Source organism: Histomonas meleagridis, assembly GCF_020186115.1.
Source record: "Histomonas meleagridis strain 2922-C6/04-10x chromosome Unknown contig_20, whole genome shotgun sequence".
Lineage (NCBI taxonomy): Eukaryota > Parabasalia > Tritrichomonadida > Dientamoebidae > Histomonas > Histomonas meleagridis.
Genome location: NW_027150805.1, coordinates 1731408 through 1744932, shown reverse-complemented (window position 1 = coordinate 1744932; position 13525 = coordinate 1731408). Strand labels below are relative to the sequence as shown.

Sequence of the window (13525 nt, the reverse complement as noted above, 5' to 3'; positions counted from 1 at the left end):
TTTTTTCAATGTAGATTCATAAAGTATAGAAATATTTGTTCGGCCTTGACATCAAACAAATCATTTTATGGATTTTAAGGTAACGTCAACGCAGAAAATAGCAACCAACAAGTCATTATGTCTTCACAAAAATGTTTAAACATTATATAAAGTACACAAAATTTGAAACATTATATAAAGTACACAAAATTTGAAACAAATTACTGTTGTCTATGCCAAGACAAGCGCAAAAAATTCCTTAGTTCTGTTGAAAACAAATTTTATTTTAAAATCCAATATAAATTTATCACGTAATTAAGAGTCTGGTATTTAAACAAGAAAACATAATTTCATTTATTCTATATCATCATCATTTTGTCTCAGAACATTTGCATATTCTGCAGAAAACAGTTCTTTCTGATCTTTTTCGAATTCTCTGTGGAGTAATTTTACTTCTCTTTCAAGCATCCTAAGTGTGTCCTTTAGCATTCCAATAAGAACGTCAGCTTCTTCTTTGGCTGCTTTTCCTGCAACTTCTCCAGTCAATTGCAATAAATGTTCAAGCATTTTTGGTACCTGATTAAACATTACCATACCGCTCTTGTTGGCAAGGACTTCTTCTAAATCTTTCTGTGATGCTTCAGCAATAACAGTTCCAATACTTGGTAAAAATGAATGTATGAATTCAACATAAGCAGCTACTGGGTCTTGCGCAATGATGAAAGGAAGAATGTTAGGGTCTGTTGGAATTGCTCCTGGAGGAACAATAGTTGGGTCTGCAACATAATAAGGATCATACATAGGAATTCGAACAAAATGAAGAAGACACTCAGCCGGAGTACGTGTTTTCATTAATGAAGCAATTGTGTTCCAATCATCTCCATGATCCTCAACCAGAGACAAGAGTTTATTGGTTTCAGCAAGGGTCCAACCGCCACTTGTGTGGTCAGGCGGTTCTACTTTGAAAAAGTCGAGCGATGATTGATGCGGAGGAATGAAACCCTGAGAAATGCAATTGCAGCAGAGATTACATGTTACTGAGGCGTAGAATGGATAAGCAAGCCCTACACCGCAATGATCGCAATTTGGAAGAGAAACTTTATAGAAAGGACTTGATGCTTCATTATAGAAGATCTTTGGTTCAAAACGCATATTCGTTGTTGGAAGTTCGCAAAAATAATATGGCCTTTCTTTTTCACGGTGATATTGAAGGGAATGCTCGCTGAAAAGAGGACCTGATTCAGGAATAGTAAAGGGATTGAAATCTTTATTGAGGTGATCTGAAAAAATACCTGTTTTATCGTCTGTAGAAAAGGAAGCTGCATTAGTTTGGGATGGAGGTAATATTTCGATTTCCCATTCTTTTGAAGCAAGATTTCGACAATCTTCATATAAATGTTGAGATAAAGGTAAACGTGTTTGACAGCTGGTAAAAATTTGGTTGCCATTGCAATTCATGATTTTGAGTGGTTTTCGTGACAATGAAAAGCAATCGAGACTTTGATCTGCTGTTGTGACTTCAAACATTGCGATTAATGACGATCAAAATTCACAGAAAATAGTTGGAAACCAAAATTAAAGCAATCAAAGAGAGGCTTCTTAAAAAAATAAGAATTTTCCTTGATAGATCTATTCCAATTAATCCGTGTGTTATTGTTCAAATAATTTTTAACGACATTTATTTATTACCCAATTTTTGTTTTAATTCTGCTACCCGTGCTTCCAGGGTTTTAACCTGTTCCTCTAATTCTTGATTTTCTTTCTGAAGACTTTCAACATCGACACCTTGTGGTGATCCTAAAAATTGTTTAATGTATTCAAGTGGATCTTCAGGATTTTCTGGTTCTTCGTAAAGAGCAACTAAAACTCTCGTCAGGGTATCTAAAACTCCACCATCGTCTAGATATTTGCGAAATGCTTCCCTTTGGTTTTCCATGGTGAGTTTTATGTATTCTAACGTTCGATTTCTTGGGGCACCTTAAGTTTGTATATGAACGATAGAACGATATGTTTTGAATTAACCTCCAATGTTATACAATTTTTAGCTAAAGTAAATATGATTTTTAAATAAAAATATCTCACTGAAAAGTAAATAAAATTTTTATAAGAAATCTTGCCAAATGATTATTTGTTGGATTACAATTACTATAGACTCAATTTTTGATTTGAAGAATATTTTCAAAAATTGTTTTTTGATTTCAGATTATAAAAATGTATAATTTTTGTATTTAAACAAAACCTTAAATTTCATTATAGATATATTCTTTAAAGTATAATTATGTATACAAAATTTTCCTTTTCACTTGGATCAATTTTTCGAATTTGAAAAATTTGATAACTTTAAAATGAGTACATTTTTTCTAACTTTGAAGTACAAAAAAATTTAGAGAATAATAATTTTCACAAAATCAATCATAATGACCAAAATTTTGATTTATGCCTTCATTTTCGAAAAATATGTGAACAAATTTTCATATGAATCTGAGATTGACTAGATGAATAAAAACATATCATTTTAACCTAGATAACTGATATTTAAAAAATAAAATAAATATTGCACATTTTACTACAAAAGAATTAATAAATTATTTTTGGTTCCAAGGTGTTTTTGTTTGAGAATTGGATTTATATCTGACCATCAGACGTCCGGACTCCCATTTTAAGAAATCCTTCAGAAGATAAACATAAAACAGAAATAGAAAATTACAATTTATTGATTATTCTATCTTATTAGCTAAGATTATTATTTGATCTGCGAAATATTCAATTTCAGCTTGGCTTCGACCTTGAACAGCGAAAAATGCCTTAACAAGCTGATCCTTTTGGGATTGGTTATCTCTACAAAGATGTTTTCTCACTGCATTTATATAATGTGCCTTTTTTGTTCCGTCAAACAAAGGCAAATTAAAAAGTACCAAATTTAACATGTTATCTTTGTTTGCTTCGAGTATTTTCGATGATTCATATTCAAAAGGTGGACATTGACCGTTAACATTTTCAAATAAATTTGATGCGGCCGCAGGAAACACAATTTTGTCATTTTGATTCTTTCTCGTTTTCCACGGTTCCTTCATTCTAGGAGACCACTTTAGTGGCATTTCTTCATCTTGCATTTCTACATTTGTTGATAGAGGATTTGTATCAAATGTTTGTGGTTCTGGAATTCCACTAATTGGTGAACAAGTAACAAAATCATCACTTTGTGGAAATGATATTGGCGATGAAGGAATTGCTTCAAACGTTTGAGGATTTGGGAATGTTTGTTCTTCTTCCATCTGTCGAAGCCTTGAACTGAAAAATCTAAGCGAATCAATTTCAATTTGTGGTTGCTTTACCACCACTTCTTCTTCGAATATTTCTTCCTCTGATTCTGTTTGTTCAGATTCTTCACTTATTTGTGGAACAATATCAAAGTCATATTCAGGAGCAAGAGCCATTTTCGAATGATTTTGCTTAGATCTTGGAGATTTGGTTGACGTTGTTCCCTTTTTCTTTCTACGATGAATTTTTTCGAGATCTTCTGGTAATGCTTTTAATTCACCTGTTTGAAGTAAATGATGATAAAAGTTACGACACTGGTAACCAACTCGGCCAGGAATATGCATTGCAAACAATCCCCATTTCCCTTGACTTGGAGGATGCACTTTAATTGCTTCGAAGAAAAGTTGTTTTTCTTTGGCATCCCATGCACCAGTGCGCTTCTTTTGTCCTGGTGCTACATGTCTGTAATAGAATGCATTTGGATTCGTATCAATTGCTGCCCATGCTTGACGCTTAGCGCTCGACCAAAATGCCATATCTTTTGCATCATCATCTGTAACTTTGCTTCGAACTGACTTTGGTTTTTTGGGTTTTTGTTCAAAATCATTAATTTTCGAGTTGAAATCTGATATGTGAGTGTCAACGAAAGATTCACCAATTTCATGTTCGACAATTGGTGATGAGTTTACATCAGCAAAGCCAATGCTTTCGTCACTTGGATCCATTTTAAGTTTTGGGTTGGCGCCAACTCATTTTGCGGGACATCTTCGATATGACCGAGTAAACGGCTTTCTTAATCATATCGCCCGCCATAGTAAACGGGCAAACGCTCTACATGACTTTTTGAATTGAATTTGATCGTTTTTCGTTTATGATCTTTTTTAAATGTTTTAAATAAATCAGATTAATGATAACATAATTATAATGATTAGCAAAGTTGCTTTAAAAATATGAAAAAAGATTTTATTTAAATAATTTTTAATAAATGGTAATCAAGAAATCTTGATTAATAAAAATATCACACGGAATGATTCGTAAAGCATTTATCGTTAATTACAATGAATGAATAAGATGTTTTAGTGAGTGATCGATAAGATAGGATTGTCTTCTGGGCAAACCGGTTTAGGAACGTTTTTCACATCACATTTCTGTATGTAAACTTCTATCGTCACATTGCAATGGCTAAGCCGAAATCGTTGATATTACTTATTTGATTAGTTTTAACAAAACAGCATTACTCGGTTTTATGGGAAGGTTTTTTTATGATATGTTTTCAAACATTAATCAGGTGATATAAAATTATTTGGAAAAATTATTTCAGCCTAAAAAATAATGTCATTGTAATTTACAATACCCTTGATAACCATTTTAGTTTTTTTGTGTTTTTATGAATCGATTTTTGGAAAGAATAATTTTTTTATAAACTTTTAATTATGTCCCGAGGTGAAATGACAGATTCTGTCACGACGTTGGGCCACCTTCACTTGATAGCCTGTAAAATAACCGTAAATCGGACAGAAAAGTAGACAGAAAATTGATAGAAAACTGGTGGATAATCACCTCACTTCGAATCATGTCTGGTTGGAATGCTTATCTCGCTGATGTCAAGGACATCGCCGCCGGTTGTGCCATCATCTCTCTCCAAGGAGCTCTCTGCGGCAAGGAAGGAAAGTGGGAAGCCAAACAAGCTGAAATGCAAAACTATGCTGCATGCCTTAACAACATCGCATCTGCTCAATCAAAGGGAATCACTTACAATGGCAAGAAATACATCGTCGTTCGTGCTGTCGATGATTCAATCCTTGCTCAACTCGGAAAGGAAGCTCTCGTTCTCCAAAAGGCAAAGACCGTCCTCGTTGCTGCCAAGTGTGTTGATGGTCAAGTTCCAGCCAACGCTGCTGCAGGCGTTTCCAAGTGCGTTGCTAAGTTAATGGCTGCTAACTGCTAAATAAACAACACTTGAACCAAATTACACTTATTTTAGATTTCAACATCCTTCCATCTATCTACCTAACAAAACAAACCAAAACCAAAGAGCTAATGCAAAACAATTTCATTTCAGCAAAGCAAATTCACTTCAGCATGGCTGTATCAAACAAAGATAACGGGTTTTAACGTTCTTCTTCATTTTATGGGACACATGTCAGCGAACTGAGCAAATTATCTCTACAGGTTTTAACATGAATTTAATTATATAAGTTAACCACGAGTCATCACCTTTATCAATTAAGGAAGCATTTTTCTTTTTGCACTTCCACTTTTCAAAAGCGGAATACACTCCCTGGGAAGAAATTATTTTTCATTTACCTATAGGCAAAATTTATGTTACGCAACTATATTTGATGTGTTATTTGCTAAAAAAAATCGCCATTTTTGTGGAAAAAGATGAACCATTTAACTTCTTTGTGACTCTCAAAAAACATATTAATAAACATTAATTCTTCTTAAACCTTCTTTTGTAATGTTTAATATCATCATCAGATATTCCAGTTGCAACTGATACGTTATCTTTTACCTTAATCACATGAAGAAATTCTCTTCAGTTATGTTATCATTGGAAGCTCATTGCTCAAAAACAAATATATGGAGAAAACATTTTAGACAGTAACAATTTTTCATGAAATGAAAAACTTTAAATCCGACACTACTTTAACATTGTTTCAAGCACGTGATAAAACGTCACAAGCTTCAGAACGTTTACCCACTCCTTTATCTCGTTATCATTTGATGAGTAGAATGTGTACTGATTACTTTTTTTGTCCTTTGGTTTACCTTTTGAGTAATTTTGGCCGAACGACTTCTCATCAGATCTTTTTACGACAAAGTGCGCCTGTTCTTTGCCTTGAGGCTGAAAATAAGTAATGACCACATCGTCCAATGGAATATCTGATCGAAGAACTTTTTTCTCTTTGTCTCTAAATGATTGTATTGAAGATGATGTTAACTTGATGTAAAATTTTTTCTTCCTTTTCAACAGTCCGCCGAAACATGTTAAGCATCCTGTTTTATCAAAGTTAATTTTTTGGTTTGTATCGACAAAAGTAAAAAATAACGGAATTGGATTTGATTTGATGGATTCGTATAATGTTGTTTTGAACTCTTTTGTGGCATTAACTCCTCCCAGATATGAAAGGAAAATGTTGGAAGATATTAAGGAATCTGAGCATTTATTAATAGAGAGCAAAAGAGAGGCGACCGTTAATTGGACGATTTCTTCTTTTGTCTGTAAAATGTGATGATTTGCAGTAACATATGCATCTGCAAAAGCATGTAATATGACTGAGAGCTGTTGTGTGTTAAATGGAAGTGCTATTCGAGAAAATAAATAGTGAATGGATTCTGATAGAGAAACAAATTCAAGGTTGATGGAGGAAAAAAAGAAATAAAATAAGGTACTTGATATGTTTGGGGTTGAAAAAAAGTAACACGTTATTGCTTTTGGATGTAAATTTTCACAAAAGAAAAGATATGGGCTAGAATCAAATGTGTTTTTGATATACTGGTTTTCTTCTCTCTTTTTGTAAAACTCAATTGCTGAAATTGAGTTTTGATTAAATTTTTTTGCAAAATCTGGAGGGTATATAAAGTTTGGTTTATCAAGGGGAATACATTCATCTTTTATTTGTGTAAAAGTTCCAATCCCAGAGGTGAAGCTTAGAGAGGAACAGTCACAAACGTCAACATCGTTCATTGTTCACAAAGATTGGGTTTGTGTGAATAACGATTTAAACCGTTTTTATATAAAAATTGTGAACTTGTTTGTCAATTTATCGAACAAACGTTCGTAGATTTATATTAATTATAATGTAGTATATAATTATGAAGAACTATCAAAGAATGATTGGGAATTTCATGAGAAATTGCAAAAATAATTCGAAAAGATGAAATAGAAAAACTTCAAGAAATATCAGCACAAAATGATTTTGATTTTAATCAAAAAATTGAACCATCACTTTATGAAAGATGTTCATTTATTAATCAAAGAAATGTTACATTAATTGATTATGCAGCATTTTTTGGGTCAATTAAATGTTTTAAATATTTACTTATGAATAATTCAAATGTAAATAACACAGGTAAATATGCAGTTGCAGGTGGAAATGAAGAAATCATTCATTTATGTGAACAAAATCATTCATCATTTGAAGGTGCATATGAAACAGCAATTATGTTTCATCGAAATGATATCTTTAAATATATATATGAAAATAAAATATGTCAGAAAAAAATTAGAAGATTTAGGAAAGAAGTGTATTTCATCTCATAATTATGAAATTTTTATATTTTTACACAAAGAATTGATGCCAATTAGCGAAAACATTATTAATGAAGCAGTAAGAATTGGAAAAAACATATTTCTCATTAAACATATTCTTGAAAGTAATCAAATTCCGAAAAATATATTAATAGATTCATCAGAGTCAGGAAATATTGAACTTGTTAAATATATTTTAATCCAAGAAGTAATTGATATTAATGCTAAAGATATTTATTTATAGTACTTAATGTTTGTCCAAATTTTTTTGGATTTTAAAATTATATTTGAAAATTATATAAAGTATTTTGAACAGCATACATGTATGCAAAAGAAAATGATTATACTGAAATAATTGAAATGTTTCGGAAAAGAAGGAATCCAAGATGAGATAACAGATAAAGCAAATAATCGCATGGAATTCTTTCCATTTTGGTAAAGAATTGATATCATTCTAAAAAACTTATTGAATAAATTTACTCAAAGTGAAAAAAGAAAAAATTCAATCATAAGTAGATCTTGCCATATAGCATGATAATTATATATTTTTTTTTTTTTTTTTACATGTTATAAATTTTCTAAAACATTTTTCATCAATCCATTTAAGGAAAGAAAAAGATATAACATATTTTATGTCTGATCCAATGCTTGGCATTGTTGAGAAATATGATAATTCAAGTAAAACTTTAGCGATTTTCCTGCCACACATTTATTAAACAGTTTTTTTGCTCCTTTTAACTATTGTTTATCTTTGGCATTGAAAGCAAATGAGCATTTAGTGATAAATGAAATAAATCTCTAAAATAGATTTGATATCAAGTTAATTAGAAATTGAGAAAGAATTTCGAAGTAGTGATTTAGAAAAGCTTCAAGAAATGTAATCACATAATGAATTTGACTTTAATAAAATTCATCGAAATGAAATCTTTCACCATCTTTATGAAAATGACCTCGTGACTGATTTTATTAGTGTTTAATAAAAAAATATCAAACTAATTTATTTAAAATAAATTTCATCTTTACTTCTAGAAGAGCACAACTATAAACATAATATCATTTAGTTCCTAATGTTCTAATTTTTTATTTTTGTTAACAATATATATTTTCATAAATTATTTGACATTTTTCCTTAACTTTTTTTTTGAAATACGAACTAGTAAGGGAAAGAAATAAAAAGATGTTCGCAAAAGGATTAGGTCATACAGTCTTTATTATAATTGTACGATAATAAATGTTCACGAATGATCAGCTGCCGATATACTGTCAGAAATTTACTTCTAAATTTTGAAATAAACCGCTGCAAACGGATTACACAATTTTTTGGCTTTATTATTTTTAGAGAAATGTCTGAGCAGAATGTTAAGGATATAGTGGCAAAGCTTTGGTCAATAGAGAACGAGCCAAAAACAGTTCCTGCAGGATTGTCTTTCGAAGAAATTGAGTGGATTCTTTCTTCAGTGAAAAAAATCTTTTTAGATCAACCAGTCCTTTTGGAGCTTGCACCACCTCTTACAATCTGCGGAGATACACATGGACAGTATCACGACCTTTTACGTCTCTTGAAGCTAGGAAAACTTCCACCAGAAACAAGATATCTATTTCTCGGTGATTATGTTGATAGAGGAGCTCAAAGTATAGAAACTGTTTGTCTTCTTTTCTGTTATAAGATCATGTATCCAAACGATTTCTACATGCTTCGTGGAAATCATGAATGTTCATACATCAACAGACTTTATGGTTTTTATGATGATTGCATTGAGCAGTACAATCTTTCTATCTGGAAGAAGTTTTGTGATGTCTTTAATTGTCTTCCTATTGCAGCCATTATTGATGAAAAAATCTTTTGTATTCATGGAGGAATTTCGCCCAGCTTAAACTCACTTGATGACATCAGGAACTTACAGCGACCAATGGAAGTTCCAGAAGAAGGTCTTCTTTGTGATTTACTATGGTCAGATCCAGACGGAGAGATCGAGACATGGGAAGAGAATGACCGTGGAACTAGTGTATGCTTCGGTGCACGTCCTGTTGAGGATTTACTCCAACAATTTGGTTTCGATTTAATTTGTCGAGCGCATCAAGCGGTTATGAACGGTTATGACTTTCCATTTTATCCAAACCAAAGCGTTGTGACATTGTTCTCTGCGCCAAATTATTGTTACGAATTCGAAAATAAAGGCGCTATTTTGACAGTCGACGAAAACTTGTTCTGCACATTCCAAATCTTGGAGCCGATCGTCGATGATAGCGACATCATAATCGAGCGCCCAGGCACACCGCCAAGAGCTGGTAAGTCACCAGGAGACTCCGAGGGCCTCGCACTAGAGTAAAAATAATATCTTTTACATGGCAAATAATCAAAAAATTTATTAAAATCTCAAAGTGATGTCTGAAGTATAATGAGAAATTAGAAAATGTTTTTACATATAATAATTTTGGTTATATTTTATTTTATCAGGCGAATGTTGTTTGGCAAGTAGACACTTTTTGAGATTTAGCAAATATTGTTAAATGAGAAATGAGAATTTGATCGATGAATATGTATAAAAATAGGAATTGCATACAATTTAAGTGTGCACAACAATGGTATTTTGAAAGATTATTGGATATTAATATTAATAGTTCTGCGTAAATTAAAAATATAAAATTTTTTGCTGTATAATCGTGTTAAAAAGTTTTTTATGAGCCTGATCATTATTATTGATTGTGCGTATAAATTTATATTTAAAATGAATTTCTGTCTTAGAGTTCGTTGGTACTTGTTTATGTATATCTATAGATTAATACAACCAAAATTTAGAGAACGCCCAAAAGTCAAAAGCAAATTCAGATTACATTAATTTTTAGAAGAAGAAAACATTACAATTTCCTATTTTTGTAACATTGGCAAAAACTGCAAAACTTTTGCAATTTTGAATTGGTCGTTATTCAAAATGACGAAAATTTGCTGTTTCCAGTCGGGGAACTGCGTCAGCACCAACGCGACGAACTTTACCATATTTTCGACTGTTTCGTTATTAAATTTATACTTAACGAAATTTTTCGTTTTGAGTGCCAAAGTCTGAATAATTCCAACGAACAAATCGGGCGTGAACTTAGCCAAAATGTTATTTGCTCTATTCCAAATACTTAGAATTGTGTTATATATAAACATTCCTTCATCGTAATCGCCTTTGACAGGCAATTTTTTCAGTATTAATCCGAAACAAATTTGATCCATTTCGTTCGCGAAGTCGGAATTCTTTAATATATCCAATAAAGCAGCGCAAATATTTGTGATCGAACTCCAATAATAAGTACCACTTTGGTTTTGATCTTGTAATTTTGTAACGCAAAACTCAATAAATTTATTAATATAATCTTTCACTAAATCAGGTTGATTATTAATTAATGTCCTAAAGAAATAAATCGGATCAGAAGGAGAATTAAAATCGAAATTTTCAAGTTTTTGGACACATAATATAACATAATTAATATCAACACGTCCACCAAAAGATACAAAGTCACCCATTACTCCAAGTAATGCATTAACTTCAATCGGTTGAACTTTTGGTATTAATGATGAAACAACTTGAATGAAATCATTTGAAGGGAAATTATTAAAGTTAACTTTCATCATATAACATATTAATGAATGAACAGATTCCATTATCGAAGGGATATAATTATAACGATTTTCTTCATCAATACATGACGAAGTTTGGAATGGTAATTGTCTTAATAATGCATGGAATGCTAATTGTAAGAAGTTATTCCATTTATTGATAGCTAATACATTATTTGATTCAAGTAATTTCCGATATGCATTAAATGAAGCTTCAACAACATCTTCTTTTTTATTATTCGAAATATGATTTTCTAAGTTATCAATGAATTGTGTTTCGATTTCATTAAATATTGAAAAGAATTTCGCTGCGCATTTAATCGCCGATATTTCTATTTCAGGAAATGAATCCAAATTAACAAAATCTTTAAACCCTTGTAAAAAAGCAGGTATTAAATTAACGCATGAATTTTTGGAATATTTAACTACTTGATGTAAAAGGTCAAAACTATCAATGATTATATTCCCCGCTGATATTGTATTTGAATATATATCTTCTTCACCATCAATTTTAATACCAAAAGAAGTAACAACAATTAACGCCGAAAAGTTATAAAACTCTGGCTGTAAAGTGTCTTTACGATTTTTGATTAATTTTGTAATGATTCGTAAACTCGCATCTCGTATAGATAAATCATCGACAGATGTAAGACTTAATATCATTGAAATAGCTTCTTCCATTATACATTGACATATCTCTGGCGCATATACTATTAAATTACCAAGTGCTTCAACACGTGAACATTGAAGTATTAAATCTTCTTCTTCATTAGTATCAAATTTACCATTGTTCCAAACAATTGGTAATATAACTTCTGCAAATGTTTGCCCTTGTTCTTGTGTAATTAATAATACTTCTGGACATGCTACTACTATATCAGAGATAACATATAATATATCAGATTTAAGAATTGGTATTTCTTGAAACAGACTTAATATATTAGGTAACATTGATGCTATAAATGATGACTCTAAATCAACATTAGATAATATCGTTGTGATTAATTCTAATACGATTTTTGTAAGTTCAGGATTGACCCTATAAAATGGTGTAATATCACGTAATATTTGTTCGGCATATTCCGAAAATGTTTCATATTGACTTTCTGCTAATGATTTTATTATAACTAATGATAATTCAATAACCGATATATTATTTAATTGGATCTTATGATATAACATTTCAATGATATCTTTGAGTAAAAGTTGTATTTGTTCAACAGAGACATTGATACAGCCATGAAATGCTGATAACGTCGCATATGAAAGTGACGGATCTGTTGTACTATTAGCTAATTGAATAAGTGACTTAATAATATCTTCTGATTTGGAAGCAATCGCAATTTTTTTGAAAATGTGATATATAAAATGACTATCGCTTTCGCCCTCATAGCCAGAATCAGTAAATTGAAGAGCTGAAACTTGGATAATAATTGGAATGGATGTTGGAAATAGTTGACGTACTTGCGGACCATAATATTTAATGATTCGTTTGATGGGGAAAAGTGGAAGAATACGAAGATGATTTGGAATTTGCGGATTTTGGAGAATTTGAAGAAAACAATTGAAAAGATTTAAAGGAGAATCAAAAGGCACTTCACTGTTGATTGAAGAGGCTAGGAAATTGGAAGCTTGAGCTGAATATTGATTTTGTTGAATAAGCATCATAAGATAAAGATGAAGCATTTTTTGATATATTGGAGCAAACGCTGCCGAAAAACGCGAGTGTGGAATGTTTGTTTGTTGAATGGATGAAAATAATTCAAAGCCACCAATAACAAGATCTAAATTGTTAGAGTCAAGAGACTGATTTATTAATTGAAGTAAATTTTCTAATATGCTAACAACATAATTTGATTGAGCATTAATAATAAAGTTTGACAATAAATTGATGGATATGATTGTCTTTTGGATATCATTAGTAGAAAGCATTTTTGAGATCAACTCGGCAATACCAGTCCAACTTTCTCCTAATTGCTCAAAAATTGGGATTAAAGCATGAATTATATTTTTGGCAATTTGGACATCAGTTTCTTCAGATAGGATCTGAGCAATTTCGGTGAGAATTTGTTCCCCTGGTTGATTAGAAAGAAAAATTGATAAATGATTACATACAACATTTTTAAGTCCGATTGCAGCTCTCATTTTTATTTCATTTTGGGCTTGGTGATCATGAAGAATAGTAATGGTAAAAATAATTGAATCAGGAGATTGATAAATATTAAGAATCTGATTGGATATTTCATTTAAGAATTGGGATTTTAGTGGATCTTTCGAAGCTTCACTAAAAGCTATGTAGAGTTGATAAAGTTGATTATTTTGTAAATTTGACATTGCACCAAAAATTTTTTGTTTTTCCCGCTATAAAAATTAAACGTACATTATTTTTGCGGGATTTTTGAATTGTCCTTTCAAAATTCAAATAT

At 31.2% G+C, this 13525-nt stretch overlaps 5 protein-coding genes across 5 annotated transcripts; 2 read left to right on the top strand and 3 right to left on the bottom strand.

The window, feature by feature from the left end:
- Positions 1 to 333: 333 nt before the first annotated feature.
- On the bottom strand, positions 334 to 1506 carry GO595_003091 (Myb-like DNA-binding domain containing protein; the record flags this gene model as incomplete). The annotated part of the gene is made up of 1 exon (XM_067916073.1): positions 334 to 1506. One exon carries the CDS (start codon positions 1504 to 1506, stop codon positions 334 to 336), a length of 1173 nt encoding a protein of 390 aa, XP_067776892.1.
- Positions 1507 to 2696: 1190 nt separating this feature from the next.
- On the bottom strand, positions 2697 to 3965 carry GO595_003090 (Myb-like DNA-binding domain containing protein; the record flags this gene model as incomplete). The annotated part of the gene is made up of 1 exon (XM_067916072.1): positions 2697 to 3965. The coding sequence occupies one exon, from the start codon at positions 3963 to 3965 to the stop codon at positions 2697 to 2699; it is 1269 nt and encodes a 422-aa protein (XP_067776891.1).
- Positions 3966 to 4813: 848 nt separating this feature from the next.
- Positions 4814 to 5188, top strand: GO595_003089 (Profilin A; the record flags this gene model as incomplete). The annotated part of the gene is made up of 1 exon (XM_067916071.1): positions 4814 to 5188. The coding sequence occupies one exon, from the start codon at positions 4814 to 4816 to the stop codon at positions 5186 to 5188; it is 375 nt and encodes a 124-aa protein (XP_067776890.1).
- A 3650-nt stretch (positions 5189 to 8838) lies between these two features.
- On the top strand, positions 8839 to 9825 carry GO595_003088 (serine/threonine-protein phosphatase PP1; the record flags this gene model as incomplete). The annotated part of the gene is made up of 1 exon (XM_067916070.1): positions 8839 to 9825. One exon carries the CDS (start codon positions 8839 to 8841, stop codon positions 9823 to 9825), a length of 987 nt encoding a protein of 328 aa, XP_067776889.1.
- A 539-nt stretch (positions 9826 to 10364) lies between these two features.
- On the bottom strand, positions 10365 to 13244 carry GO595_003087 (uncharacterized protein; the record flags this gene model as incomplete). Its single annotated transcript, XM_067916069.1, has 1 exon — positions 10365 to 13244. The coding sequence occupies one exon, from the start codon at positions 13242 to 13244 to the stop codon at positions 10365 to 10367; it is 2880 nt and encodes a 959-aa protein (XP_067776888.1).
- Between the last annotated feature and the right edge of the window lie 281 nt (positions 13245 to 13525).